Below are 16,069 nucleotides of genomic sequence, written 5' to 3' on the forward strand. Positions count from 1 at the left end.
AAGTGAAGGATTCAGACCTTCCAAATCCGATTCTAAATCCCAGAATTCCAATCCTGTAAAAGATTCAAAGTCAGACGCCGTTAAAGGTAATAAAGTTTTTGAAATTACTGCTAATCCTGCAAAAATATTGCTCCCTCATGTCCTCGTCAAATCCTCTGTTTCAGATATACCTCTTTCATTACTCATTGATTCAGGTTCAGCAATTAGTCTCATTAAATATGACTCCATCCAAACGTATCTCACTCTTATCAGAGAGCCAATTAACCTAAAAGGAATAGATCCTGGTCAAGAGTCAACAAAGACCATGGGCCACTTTAATTTAAAATTACAACTCCTGGACTCCAAACAAAAACCAATCAGCTACAAATTCCATGTCGTAAGAGAAATTGACTTACCTTATGACGGCATAATCGGAACCGATATGCTAAACGCTTTTGGATGTAACATTAATTACACTAAGAACACTCTAAGAATCAATGATGTAAATATAAAATTACTATTCCACGAACCTGTATATAACATCCCTCCAAGATCTGAAATGGTCATCGAATGCTCTGTCTCAAATCCAGAAATAAAAGAAGGTATTATACAAGACCAAAAACTGGTCAAGGATCTCCTGGTAGCCAATTGCCTAGTCAAGGTCAAAAAGAATAATAGAATAAACTTGACTGTAGTTAATACATCAGAATCGTCTATATCCGTAAATTCCAACTTAAATTTTACTCTGAGTCCAGTAGAAGAACTCCAAACATGTCCTGATCAACAACCTCATTTGCATCCCGTTAATAATATCCAATATCAAGATTCTTACCGCCGTACCCAGGAAGTTCTGAACCAACTCAGAACGTCGCATTTAAATTCAGAAGAAGTAAATGCTCTATATAATCTCTGTTCCGAGTACTCCGACATCTTCCACCTTCCAAGTGAGAAGTTAACATACACTAATGCACTAAAGCATTCTATAAAAACCACATCTCAGAATCCAATTCATGCCAAATCCTATCGATTTCCTGAAATCCACAAAGCTGAAGTAAAGAAACAAGTTGACCAAATGCTATCTCAGGGAATAATAGAACCTTCCAACTCTCCATGGTCAGCCCCCATATGGGTGGTCCCTAAAAAGTTAGATTCGTCTGGTCAAAGAAAATGGCGTATTGTCATTGACTATCGTCAACTCAATGACGTGACCATAGGAGATACCTACCCAATACCTCAAATCAATGAAATTCTTGACCAACTTGGTTCCAGTAAATATTTCAGTACTCTAGATCTCGCCTCTGGTTTTCACCAAATCCTTGTAGAAGAAGAAGATAAAGCAAAAACTGCTTTCTCAGTCCCTGAAGGTCACTATCAATTCACTCGTATGCCATTTGGGCTCAAAAACGCCCCTTCCACATTCCAGAGATTAATGAACTCGACTCTATCCGGTCTCCAAGGAACACGATGTTTTGTGTACCTGGATGACATTGTCCTTTACGGTTATGACCTTGATCAAGCCATAAATAACCTACAATGTGTTTTCCAACGTCTAAGAGAATACAACCTTAAGTTGCAACCTGACAAGTGCGAGTTCCTGAGGCGAGAAGTCGCCTACCTTGGCCATATAATTACAGAACAAGGCGTAAAACCTAATCCTGAAAAGATAGAAGCCGTGACCAACTTTCCAAGACCGGAAACCCCGAAACACATAAAATCCTTCCTTGGTCTAGTTTCATACTACCGTAGATTTATTCCAGATTTCTCGAAAATTGCCAAACCACTGACTCATTTACTAAGAAAAGATACTCCCTTTGATTGGCAAAATCAACAACAAGTAGCCTTTGATGAGCTAAAAACTAAACTCACCTCTGCTCCTGTCTTGATTTATCCAGACTTTACAAAGCCATTTATCCTAACATGTGATGCCTCAAATCACGCAATAGGCTCAGTACTCTCCCAAGGTCCCATAGGCAGGGAAAGACCAATTGCCTACGCTTCTAGGACACTAAATAAAAGTGAATGTAATTACAGCACTACGGAGAAGGAACTCCTCGCTATAATATTTGGCTGTAAAACCTTCCGGCCTTATCTATATGGCCGTAAATTCCAGATTGTAACTGACCATCGCCCATTAAAATGGCTTTTTAATCACAAAGATCCATCCAGCAAACTCCAAAGATGGAGACTCAAACTCGAAGAATATGAATATGAGATAGTATACAGAAAAGGTAGACTCAATTCGGCAGCTGATGCCCTGTCTCGATATCCATCTGATTTTCTAAACCCTGTGAATGCAATCAATACTGACGATGCTCGTGGAGAAGATAACTTACCTCCACTAAATATAATTGCTGACCCAATAGAACAGCTGGGTGATGAACAGCTTATTCCGAGTCCATTGAGTGTTGATCTAGGCTCATTATCTCCGATTCCTTTTGAACATATAGATTTCGATCTCCCTGGCACTTCTTCGAATCATGAACCAGAAAGGGATATTGTTAATAACCCTGAAATTGTACTAAACCCGTCTACTTCAAACGACCTGCCCGTTCTAAATCCTTTAGACCTAGATCTCAGCCTTCCAAACTCTCCGTTTAATCCTGAAACCCTACTAAATCCTACTAATCCCAACCGTGGACATTTACCTGTTAATATACCAAATCCTGCTAATACATCCGGTGATTCCTATTCTGATTATCTGAAAGCAATGTCAAATAAAAATTATAAATATAATACCACAATTCACGAATATGCCAATAAATTGCTATCTTCCGATTCCAAAATAATTATTGTTCCTACTTCAATTGACCTAGACGAAACAAATCCAAACGTCGAAGAAATTCTCGCCAACAACAACGACAACAGTGAATTCCTAAATAGGGAAAGATCACTTCATTCATTCATAACTCTGGAGTCAGGCGATAAACACTACTATTTCCTTTTCGCCAAGGTGCACTACTTCGACGATATAACTTATCCTGAGTTATATAAAACTCTACAAAATCTCCGAAATGAATTGCTCTTACAACCTGAGAGTCCTAATGAAATTTCAATATCTGATTTCAAAGACCCTTTCGTAAAATTATCCTATACTAAACTATATAACATCCTGGCCTACCTATTCCATAACACTCACATTACCATCAAAATTTATAGGAATACCCTAATATATCCGACCCCTAGTGAAATCCCCACTATACTTAGGGAAAATCACGATCTACCCATTGCGGGTCATGTGGGTTCTACAAGAATGTTAAACCGAATTAAAGAAAGGTATAGCTGGAAGAACATGAGGTCAGATATAGAGAACTATGTTAGAAAATGTACTCAATGCCAATCCAACAAGGCACTACGCCAGATCAACAGGGCCCCAATGCAAATCACGTCAACATCCACTGCACCCTTCGAAAGAATCAGTCTGGACATTGTGGGTCCACTACCAGAAGCTGGTAGAATCTCCTTGAAGTACATACTCACCTTGCAAGACGATTTGACCAAATTCTCTACAGCTTATCCCATTACTAACATCACTGCAGAAGAATGTCTAGAATGTCTTGTTCATTTCATCTCCCTTTTTGGGTTGCCCAAAATGATCCTAACGGACCAGGGCACTAACTTCACCGCCGAACTCTTTAAAGAAACCTGTAAATTCCTAAAAATCAAACAGATTTGGTCTTCACCTTATCATCCCCAAACTCAAGGCGCTCTTGAGCGGAGCCATTCAACCATTAAGGAATACCTTAAATCCTTCGTAAATGAAAACCAATCAGACTGGCACAAATATATCTATACTGCCATCCTAGCTTACAATACCAATGTCCATTGTACTACCAAGTTCTCTCCACATGAATTATTATTTGGCCAAAAACCCTATTTCCCGAACTCTCTTTTTGAACCCAATCCATCAGGGACCTATCACGAATATATTAAAATGCTTCATCACCGATTAAAACTATCACGTGAAAAAGCCCTGGAATACATCACGAAATCCAAAGAAAGATCCAAGCAGTATTATGACAGACATTCCCGTCCAGTTGAATACAAAGTAGGTGACATGGTTTATGTAAAGAACCACGTACGCCTACGTAAAGCTCTTTCACCAGTATGGAAGGGACCATATAAAGTAATTAAGGTCCACGGTAACCATACACTTTCCGTTTTAATTAACCGACGTCATGTTAAACAACACTATGACGAAATAAAGTTGGCAACAACTTAATTAGGTTAAGTTCAGTAAATTAAGTTAGTTAAGTTTGTTATATTAAGCCTAGTTTAGTACTTACATATTTTAAATTTAAATTTAAGTAAAATATATACAAAATAGACATATATATATATATATATATATTTATATTTCCAGTCCAGCGGTATTATGTCAAGGCATAAGACACGATGGCTACATCGAGCAGATTACAAGCAGTCCTGGAATTCATTTCAACCCAATAGGTTCAATTAAATTAGTTAATGATTATTTACATGTAGTTATACCCATAGAGTTAGAATATATAGAACCCCACATTGACAACATCAATAGTGTTCTACATACATCCCAGCATCTTTGCACAAAAAGTAATACATTAACCGGTCTTGAATGTCAGAATATATTCCAACCACTCATTCCCATGCTCGAAGATTTAACACGGGACTACCATTCTTTATCGCATCTGATTTCATCCAGAAGTAAAAGGTCAGCATGGATACCTGGTATCGGTATCATTTTTAAACACATCTTCGGTACCATGGACGAAGATGATGCAATCAAATATGGTAACGCTATACAACAATTAAAAAACAATGATAAAAAATTACTAAATTTAGTTAAAGAAAACATTCTTATCTCCAAGACAGCTATAATTAACTTTAATGAGACCCTAATCGAAATTAACAAGAACGAAAAACGTCTTAATGACGTTGTCGAAAATTTGACGTCACACATTAACAATGTGACTATTATCACGAATTCAATTCTGATCAAGACCACCATGCAAGAAGTGTTTAGTGCGCTCCAAGCAAGTTTATTAAGTTTATCCTATAAACTAGAAGATATTGTAAACTCTATCTTATTCGCAAAAACCAATACATTACATCCGTCCGTTATAACACCGAAGGACCTGTATAATGAATTGGTTGCCAATGTAAAACACCTACCGAAATTCTCGGAATTCCCTGTAAATTTAGAGCTGTATAATATACACATAATAATCAAACTGTCAGAAATAATATCGTGCATTTTAGATAATAAGTTGGTATACACAATTAAGATTCCCCTAGTCCTAATTTCTCCTTTCAACCTGTACAAAGTCATTCCTATCCCTGTAGCACATAACGCTAGGACACCTAACTCATTTGCCCTTATCATACCTTCAGCATCCTACATTGCCATGAGCAGGGACAAATCAGAATATTGTACCTTTAACGATCTAAATAGTAAATGTAAACTTATAGTTAAGAATTCGTATATATGTAATGAAGTTGCTAAATTTAATATTTTGAATGAGCCGATATGTGAAACGGAAATAATCACCAAAGTCATACACTCACTCCCAAACGAATGCAAAATTAATTTTATCTCAGGCACTGTCCATATTTGGCAAGACATTGGAAACAACCAATGGGTTTTTACCCATTCTGAACCAACAAAACTACACATTGACTGCGAAAATGAAAACCTGGATACTATCCTACTTGGCACAGGGATAATAACTCTAAAACCAAGATGCAATGGTTATTGCAAAAACACAAAACTCATTGGTACAACCAACCTTACAATTAAAATAAATAAAATATTTTCAGACTTTAATTTAATTAATGACACTTGCTGCAACCTTACAACATTTAATAAATTGAATCTCACTTCACCCTTAAAACCTCCTTATTCTCAGATCAACTCTGATAATTTTATGAAATTAAATATTAGAGCAAACGACGCTCTAACTCTATTAAAAGAATTAGAATCCCAGACTAACACCGAATCAATACCGACTCATTCTATAATTTCATATGTTTTTATAAGTTTTTGTATAGTATTTGTATTATACTACTTTTGTAACAAGAGATGTTTAACCTTTTACTCAAAATACAGAGTAACCTCTTCCCCTAGCAACACAGACAACCCGGACAGCAACAACGACATCCCTCTTTCTGAACCACGCTTGAGAATTGTTTAAGTTGGTAAACTTCGCCTACAACGCGCAAGTTTACACTTAAGCGGGGGGCTGTTACACCCCTTAACTGTACCCAAAAGAGCTGATGACAGACCGACTCTGACTTGACCGCCGGTGGATAAGGTAGCTTTCCCAGTCAGTCCGTGCTAGACCTCTGAAGAGGGTAAACGTCTCTTGACTCTTCCAAATATCCGTGTTCTATTCCTAGTTTATTTTATTTTTCAAGTTTAATTGATTAATTAAAGTGTATTTCTTTTAGTTATTAAATAAATCTTTTTTTAAAAACATTTTCGAAAGAACCCTTATAACACCTAGAACCATAAAATATGGCAAAAGTCCGAAAATTTCGGTTTAGTTAAAATTTGTGGTTACATTACAAAAAAATTAAAAAGATTTCTCATTATGCTAAGGAACCCTTCGTATCAGACCTGACTGGTTTTTTAATTAAATAATAGTAAACATCAATTAATTTAGCTTTATTTGCTGTAGGTGTTGCACAGAGCCACTCCAATTTATTTATGACAAGAAAGCAGAGAATGCCTGGCGCAAGAGAGGGACAAGTCTACACATATCCATCACAGAGGTAAAATTCCACAACATTTACAGTTCTTGCAATTGACGAAGGCCACTGACCTTTACTTGTGGTTGAGTTGTATACACGGACATTGCGTAAGTGTATGTGCACGTCGGATCAATCAGTCGTGAGCTAGAGCTCGCTAATGCACACATTTACTGTACTTTACTTATAGAGATACGACTTACACACAAGTATGAGCCACTCGCCTTCGTGAAATGCTACAACTATACATTACTAGCTGCCCCGGCGAACTTCGTACCGCCTAACAGTCGATTATTTTTCAGGATTTTTTTTACAAATTTTCTCCGTAAGAACCATCCCAGTACTTCAAGGAATATTATGAAAAAAGAATTAGCGAATTAGTTATGTACAACTGAATTGTCCACAATAATAACTAAATTTTAGAGTATTCACATCTTTTTCTTGCCAATGGAATAAGAAAAGTAAAGACAAACTTGAGTTCAAACTTTCAAACCTTGTGAGTTACGGTGCCACTCTTGAACATAGTGTTTAAATTTGTAGAGTAGCACTGAGATTTATATTCCATCCTTTTTTAGCAATATTAAAAAGAAAAAGATGCAGACACTCTTTTATCTATGCCGCATCGTAGATAGGGCATTGACCCGATTTTTGCACGCTATACATTGCAGGTTTGAAAAATACTAAATCACTAAAACTACAAAATGATGGTTTTTGTTATTGGCTTGTGTTTAGGTAGTATAACAATAACGCTAAGTTTTTGCTAGCGTTCCCATTACACCCGGTAGATTACAGGGAAATCTATAAGTCTATGATCTTAAAATAATGTGGTAAATCACATGTAACTTGTCTGGTTTTCTGGTTTTTAACATTCTTCATAATTACAGATGGAGGAAATCGCGCAGACAATACCTAACAATGTCTTCCGCAAGATGGGGCTGGCACACATCTGATGCTGCAGAGAATACTGGTGACGGAGAGAACAGCTCCGGGCTACCTGATGGACTACTTGGTGATGAAAGCAGGGACGGATCTCAGAGTGCAGTCAAAGATGACCCTAAGGTAATTTTAATAAGGTTCTCATTTGACCAGATCTTAAATTGCAGCACATCTGATGACGAGAACATTGGTGATAGAGAGAATGGCTCTGGGCTACCTGATGAACTAGTCGGTGTTGAGAGCATGGACGAATCTCAAGAATGCCAAAGATGGTTTCAGGGTTATGGAAATAAAGATATTTCTTTTCATTTTTTTTAAATTGATGATTGTGTATCAGAGTTTTTGATTATATATATTATGTATATAGTATATTTCTACGGCTATACTCAGATTTTTTGAATGTAGATATCAATGTATGAAGTTTAAATTTCAATATCATTGAATGAAAATGTGGTAGAAGTATCTATAAAGAAGTTCTGCATTCAAATTGCACAGTCCATGTGCAGTTTTGCCACAGTGCACAATTAAAGCTACTAGAACAGAATGTTAATAATTGAAAACACATAGAATAGAATAGAATATATTATTTTTATTCAAGTAAACTTTTACAAGTGCTTTTGAATTGTCAACTAGTTTAATTTACCACTGGTTCAGAATTTTGTTCCTACCGAGAAGAACCAGCAAGAAACTCGGCGGTTGCTCTTTTCAAGTGATCAGTTTACAATATTATTATACTACATTTTCTGAAGTGCGTGGTAACTGGGTTTGAATTTTTTGCTTGCACTTGTACATGCCTACTTATGTGTGTGGTCCTATAAATTGTTTGACTTCACAATATTTTCAGGAATGGTTCTATGATGAGCTAGCAATGGAAGAAATGGAAGCCGGGGAGGACCCAGATCCGGAATCTGACGAGGATTACTATGACGACACATACGCGAACAGACGCAGGCGACGCGGCGCCGCGCCCACGGGGCCGGGCTCGCGCGGGGGTAGAACCAGGAAGTCACAGCCTGATGATACTCCAGTTAAAAGAGGGAGAGCGGTGAGTGTTCATTCCATTTACAGCTGTTCATTACTTTTGAATCCTTAGAAGTTGGCGTTGTGTAGTGACCCTGAACATTTTTTTTTTAATCAGATTCAAGTTAGCCCTTGACTGCAATCTTACCTGATTTTGCATTTTAGAAAATTGAAATGAAATAAAAATAAAAATATTTTTCGTTTAATTAAACTTTTACAAGTATTTGTGAGTGGTCAGATGCATCTACCACTGGTTCGGAATGCCTTTCCTACCGATATAATTTCTAAATCTTTGGTCTAGTCTGGTGGAACTCCGAGGCTAGTTACCACCCCACCAGCAAAGCCGTGCCGTCAAGTGATTAAGCGTTCGGGTATGATACCATGTAGAAACCAAAAGGGTATAGGTTTAATAAAAACTGTCATACCCCTTCCATCTTTTTTTAAAAATAGAAATAGCGAGAAAACGAGCAGACGGGTCACCTGATGTTAAGTGATTACCGCCGCCCATGAACATTTGCAGCACCAGAGGAACCGCCGATGCGTTGCCGGCCTTTTAGGAATTTGTTGGTCCGCCCCTTAATCTTAGACTGCATCATGAGTCATCTTACCACCGAGTGAGATAATAGGCAAGGGCTAACTTGTATCTGAGTAAATAAAAAGGTTTTTCTGAAATGTAATGATAACCTCATTTGTCATAGGGTCGTGGTCGTAAACGCGCAGGCGCGGCGACCCTCCTGCCCTACGAAGTAGCCGGCGACGCGGAGAAGCCCTTCGGATGCGAACGTAAGTCCCGGAGGAAAAACTAGTTCCCTTGTTTACCCTTGTCAACCATCAAACTTGATGTTGTTGAAGGATTGGTTTCTATTGATCTTGTTTTTGATACTAAGATTGGATACTCTCATATCAGGGTTAGGAATTTGATGCTAGCCATACTAATTCTATCTGTAATCTCCATAACTTTCCAAGCAACATTGTTAGCTGTCGAAAATGTTGCTAAGTAACCAATCGAGAGGTTATGGCTAGATAGATTGATTAATTATGACCATAACAGATGTGTTGGAAACCACAAGTGTCAAAACACCCCGTATTGTCTAAGGAAACTTAGATTAAATTACAAAATTCTAAAATATTTATACTGAATCTACAGTATTGATGCTGGGGGTGGCATTTGTATGAAATTTAATAATGAATTGCTATAACTTTAATATAAATGTGTTCATATAATATACACGTTCGTATATGTTCTTCGGAATTTGCCTTACCATAATTAATTTATTTGTTTTTATTATTTATTTTTCTTCGGACAAAGAAGCAGATTACGGTATTAGCAAACCTAGGTAACTGTTATTGGCTGAATTCTTCGAATTTAATATTATATTCAATCAAGTATTTCTTTATTCAAATACTAGATGATGCCCGCGACTTTGTCCGCATGGATTTAGGTATTTTTTAATCCCGTGGGAACTCTTTGATTTATCGGGATTGAAAGTAGCCTTTGTCCTTCCCTGATATGCAAGCTATAACTGTACCAAATTTCGTCAAAATCGGTTGAACGGTTGAGCCGTGAAAGGCTAGCAGACAGACAGACTGACTGACTGACACTTTCGCATTTGTAATATTAGTATGGATATGGATTAAAAAAGCTATTATAATTTTGGGTGAATGGCAAATCCCGTTCAAGATACAGACCGACTACAAAAATCGCTTTAGCATGGTATATATTATCTGAAAAATAATGTATCATTAGGTGTGTTATGTAATTTTTGATTGGAAAAAATCTTGTATTACCCAATTTTAACGTAAGAAAAAAAGTTAGTTTTAAGATTTTTCGTATTTATTTTTTTGAATTGACTATTGCTGCATGTAATTTAGAGGAAATAATTTCGATATTTTAAGAAAATAAATTTTATTCATAATAATCAATTAATTAGATAAAAGTTTTAAGTACGACTTATGTCATTCAAGGAGAATCTAACGTTGTATTTATACGTAAGTGGGATAATATGGACCGGGCATAGTATCCGAAATTGTCATCAAAAATATTTATTCAAGTATAGTTTTAAGCTCCTATGATTTAATGTGACGTCTCCGAAAATATTTCCTTAATTCAATATCATCACAATTTATTTATGTCACTGGATAATATTACCAGATTCTACTGATTCTCTAACCAAGTGTCTAACACTGAATGATAGCCACCAAGCTCATTTGACATTCATTTTTAATCCATTGAAGTTTTTCTACGAAAAATATTTTAATATCACTCCGTGAAGCAGCATTGCAGAATCAACCAATGTCAAATGAGCTCGGTGGCTGTCATTCCGTGTTAGACACTTGAGTTAGCGAATCAGTAGGCAGATGGGTGGAAGTTGTTACAATACATCATCTTAGACCACTAATGGTACTGATTCTGAGCACAACCTAATTTTAGAGTATTCGCATCTTCTTATTACTAATGTAATCTTCTTTTCTTGTCTATGGCTCTTTGTACTGCGGTTTTGTGGTCCGCAATAATTCCGCCAATGTCAATTCAGTGGAGAAAACATCGTTGTAATTTGGTTCTTGAATTCCTTTCATGAGAGACTTTTCTTTCTATCCTTTGTTAGACCTAGACATCACAAGGACAACACAAGTTGTTAGTTTATACATTGGATACTAATGTAATATGAAAAGGACAGACGCAATTTGACAGTTTTAAATTTAATTTTTAGCTGGTAAAACCCGTGTTTTTAGCGCACAGTCGCGAGCCTACTGTTTAAATTTGTAGCGTGCACTAAAGTTTAGAGTCTTTAAATGTAAAGTTCATGTTCTGTCCCTTTTTAGCATTGTTAAAAAGAAAAGGATGCAGATACTCTAAATTGAGTTTAGAGAAAGACAACGGAATCAGTGCCATTGCCCCTTTTTTCGACCGTCTTACGTATCTACGTAACGGCCAAAGCACGGGTTCACCAAATATTTGTAGATATTGTCTCTTTAGTGATTTTTGTGGGGTGCGTTGAAGACATGACGTCATGACTCCCTGTGCAATAGTGATGCAATGAAAATAATATAAAATATCAGTTACTGTACGGTATAGGATGCTCTACAGAGAGGATTTCTAAATGTTTCTAAAAAAAAACATGTAATAAACTTCGACAGCTTAGGTAGATTTGCAGTCGATTTTACGTTTTACATATTTTATGCAGTATGATATTATATGCCTTTAATCATGCCTGTATTCAAATATTGATGTATGGATCATTTTATTGCAAAAATATTATGATTGAGATTGAAGACTAAACCACTAAAAGTAACCTTAAGTAATGGTTAACCGGATACGTCAGGATTACAACCTCTAGATTAACCGAGCCCTCGTGGGCGCACCGACAATATTCTCGCACACTACGAGAGACAACACAAACCACCCTCGACGACAACTATAGCAACCCTCACCAACCATAAGTCATGACACCAACGTCTACTATGAGTATAGACGACACTAACTAACACTAGCTAAGTCCCTACCTAGCGACCGGCTCCAACCATCCCCATACCGGCCCCAGACCAACCAGCTAACCTAGCACACCACACTCAGTTCAATTAACCACAACTACAACAATCACGTTTGTCTAATACAAATTGGAACGATACAAGAAGGACTTACCAGATAAACAGCTATTCAACACACACTATACCATCATTCACACAATCACATCACTTTCCACAACCTAGTACTGAACCTTTAATAACTGAAACCACATTAGGTCACAACAACAATGATAATAATAAAACCTACAGTACGACACACATAGTATCCACTGAGAAGTGCCCTCGGCAAGAGCCACACGAATAATGCCTCGTGACACACTGCGCATCTCATTTTATAATCTCACAATGACGGTGGGGACGATGACGCGATGTTCAATGAGCAAAGTGTTCACAATTAAATGGCGGCGAGCCTACAAGTTTTAAAAAACTACACATGAATACATTATTTACATGAAGTAAAATATTTTATCATTGACAAAATAAGCATACTGTAGTTGATAAAAAGTAGTTCTAAACGTGTTATGCCGAATTTTTATTGTCCCATGTATTAAGGCCAGTTTATAATTTAGTTCATTTTAATTTTTAAATGGGCATAATTTTTTTTCATTGGATATAGCCTTAAAAACTGTAGTGTTGACAGGGCCTTAGATTCACGTACTTGTAATAATGCCTTAGATAATAATTAATGTCCATTGTCTATAGATTATAAGCATGTCTAGATGGACAGTCATTTCAGCAGACAATGGCACTGATTCTGAGCACAACCTAATTTTAGAGTATTCGCATGCTCTTCTTACTAATGTAATATGAAAAGGACAGACACGGTTTGACAGTTCTAAATTTAATTTTTAGATGGTAAAACCCGTGATTTTAGCGCGCAGTCTCGAACCTACTGTTTAAATTTCTATTGTGCACTAAAATTTAGAGTCTTTAAATGTGAAAGTCATGTTCTGTTCCTTTTTTAGCATTAGTAAAAAGAAAAGGATGCAGATACTCTAACTTTAGTTTAGAGAGAGACTAGAGAATCGGGGCCAATGATACAGGCAGTCTTCTAATTTTAATGTAAGCAGAGCAAGCGTGCGAGGTAAAGTCATGATTGACACAAACATAACTTGAAAAATGAAAGGAGATTGCCCATTCTCTTAGGAGCTTTGGGCCCCCCTAATATAATTGTTATGTCATCATGGTTTTAATTTTATTTTGTAGACAAATATTTACCTTTTTATATTCTGCAAACTATTTCTATTTATTCACCCTGGTTATAAAGAAATCTTATTTTTTATGTTGCCGATATTGAAGTTATATTTAATTAATACTTCTTCAAAATAAATGGATGTTTAAGATTTTAACTGTAATTGTTAAGAACCCTCAATTTGCTCATGCTAATCAAAAAACGTCGAAACCACAGATTGTCCCCTACTAAATACAAATAGATTCGCTGGTACGCCAATCCTGATATTATAATCCTCCGTCACTATACACAGACTTGGGCATGGGTATCTTAATGGCGCCAGTGTAGTCTAGCCTTTCAAATATTATCGCTCCACCATGGCATTCTGATATAGAAAAGATCTCTTTGAGACGGAGATGACAGTTGGCATGAAACACTTAAGGTTGCCTGTTCAGTGCATTTAAAACAATCTCTATTTCCATTCATTTGTGATCTCCCAGTTCTGTCTAGACATGTACATTGTACATATTATTATAATCTGAGACAAAATATCAATGACTTATGACATACGCAGTAAACATCATAATATTTTAATAATGTAGTTTTGGGGGTAGTTTTAACATATAATAAAACGTGTAGATAGACCGCAAGCAATAGTAAATGTATGAAATATTTTTTGAATTTCAGTGCAGCCTTTCCACCAGGTATGCGTGAGGATGTGTAGTTAGGAATGAAAGGAAAAGATCACCAAAAAGTTCAGCTAGTTTAGATAAGCAATGAAAATAAAACGTTCCTTGCTACTCATCTTCCGAATTGCCTGGTGAAATGGAAAAAGATTAATAGGATGTATTTCTCTTTAACATTTGAATTATCGAAATAATTATAGTCTTTACGGGAAATCCTAAAATTTGTATATCGAATAGTCTTGGTCAGACTGAGACACGTGTTTTATAGAATTTTTTCCTACAAGACAAAGACAGAATGCATATTTTGATAGAAAAGATAGATATGGTTTTTGAATGCTGTAAGATGCCAAATAAGTTAATAGTGGGCAAGTAAATAAAGTTGGGCTGGTTGTTTCATAGTTAGGCCTAAATTATTCCTATGCTGATGTCAGTCGGCTGACGTACGCGACCGCAATCATTATCAGCGTTGGAAGAACTCAGGCCTTAAGTTGGGTTCATACCAATAAATATGGGCGTTGTGTATTAAAAACGCTGCTTGCGTTGTAAATATTTTCAGTCCAAGTTCGATTTTTTTTTTGTAAAGACGTGACGAATGTTTGTGCTTCAAAACAATAATTTTCGTCGAACACAACGTAATCGCAGTTTATTATTGTTGTGGGTACGGCTTAATATTGTAGAAAATGCAGTGCTGGACCAATTTAAACTTTATTACCCATTGATAGGTTATAAAATTGGTCTGATGTCACTTGTAAGAAGCTTGAGATAAATCAAAAGTCAGAATAGCAAAAATGCATTTTTTATATTGTGCATGAATGTATATTTTAATTAGTAGGTAAGTAAATTTCAGAAAAAATAAAACATATTCGTTTTAATATTTTGGTTAAATATATCTCTGCTATAAGTTAAATCTTTGATGTGAGTTTTGAGTGAACGAATTCATTTGTTCATAGCTAGCAATTTTTATCTATGCCGAATACATAATATTGTCATTTCTCAATAATTCTAGCGAACTGTAGGGCGATTGTCTAAAACCTGCATCAATCATTATTACAATCTCAATTGTTCTGGTTGGCTGAATTTGTGCGATTCTTGTTGCAACAATGCATTGTAGTCAATAGTGAGCGAGCGCTAACCAATCAGAGATGATTGCGATCGTGACATTGTAGCTGTCATTCTCCCGCAATCGCGCAGCAGTTTTCACGCATAAATAGTCTCAAAAACTCAAAGCTCAGGAACTTGACGAAAAAAAACAACGCAGGGATTCGTTAAAAAAATCACGCTATTTTGGCTTTACAAAATCTCATAAACTTAGTCTAAAAGTAGTTCTATCCTTTTCACAATGTTTATGCGAAAAAGGAATGCACCACTTTAGGACCTGTCAATTTTTGGTTTAGACTTTAGATATTTGTGTGTAGCTGTAGCAGCAATGACAGTTTTATTTCTTGACCTTGAATGAAATAAGAGATATAACTTATTACGTCTGATTAACAGACGAATATTAACCTTATATTATTTTGACTGTGGTCGCATTTAAATAGTGTTTTAGAGCAATGTTTTAGTGTAATAGTTTTTAGCATCACATTTTATTGTAGGTACCTAAATAATGTAATCAATCAATTTACTTTTTTTTAGAATTTGACTTAGATTATTTTTTTAATATTTAACTGTATACCAAAACACTAATGACTTCTTTATCAATGAGGTGAATTCACAGTTCCATAGCAATAAACTGGCTTTTCGGCTTTGCATTCTAGTCCTTTTGAGCCATTCCTTCCAGAGAAATAATTAAAAGTTTATTAGTTCTATAAAAAGATGTTGACAAATTACTAAATGTGCCGTAAATTCAACTCATTTATAATACTGTTTTGAGAGAATCTTCTTGTGATTTTACTGTTTACACTTGTGTATCCATTATGATTGCTTTTTATAATTACTACCTGCCGAAGTTTTTCTACTTGGCATAATAAACGTCTAAGAGACGATCTTCATCATTAATGTATAATAAGAAGAGTAATGTCTATATGCA

The 16,069-nt window shown here is 36.0% G+C and overlaps 1 protein-coding gene across 2 annotated transcripts in view; it reads left to right on the forward strand.

Annotated features, from left to right (window-relative positions):
- The window catches only part of LOC117983491 (zinc finger protein ubi-d4-like), a 39,855-nt gene that overhangs the window by 3,211 nt on the left and 20,575 nt on the right, over positions 1-16,069 (forward strand). For both annotated transcript variants that reach the window (XM_034970058.2, XM_034970057.2), the window contains exons 3-6: positions 6,633-6,726; positions 7,587-7,761; positions 8,483-8,683; positions 9,357-9,441. In XM_034970058.2, the coding sequence (XP_034825949.1) occupies positions 6,633-6,726; positions 7,587-7,761; positions 8,483-8,683; positions 9,357-9,441 (555 nt within the window). The remainder of the gene's footprint in view (positions 1-6,632; positions 6,727-7,586; positions 7,762-8,482; positions 8,684-9,356; positions 9,442-16,069) is intronic.

This window comes from Maniola hyperantus, chromosome 7, assembly GCF_902806685.2.
Source record: "Maniola hyperantus chromosome 7, iAphHyp1.2, whole genome shotgun sequence".
Classification (NCBI taxonomy): Eukaryota; Metazoa; Arthropoda; class Insecta; order Lepidoptera; family Nymphalidae; genus Maniola; species Maniola hyperantus.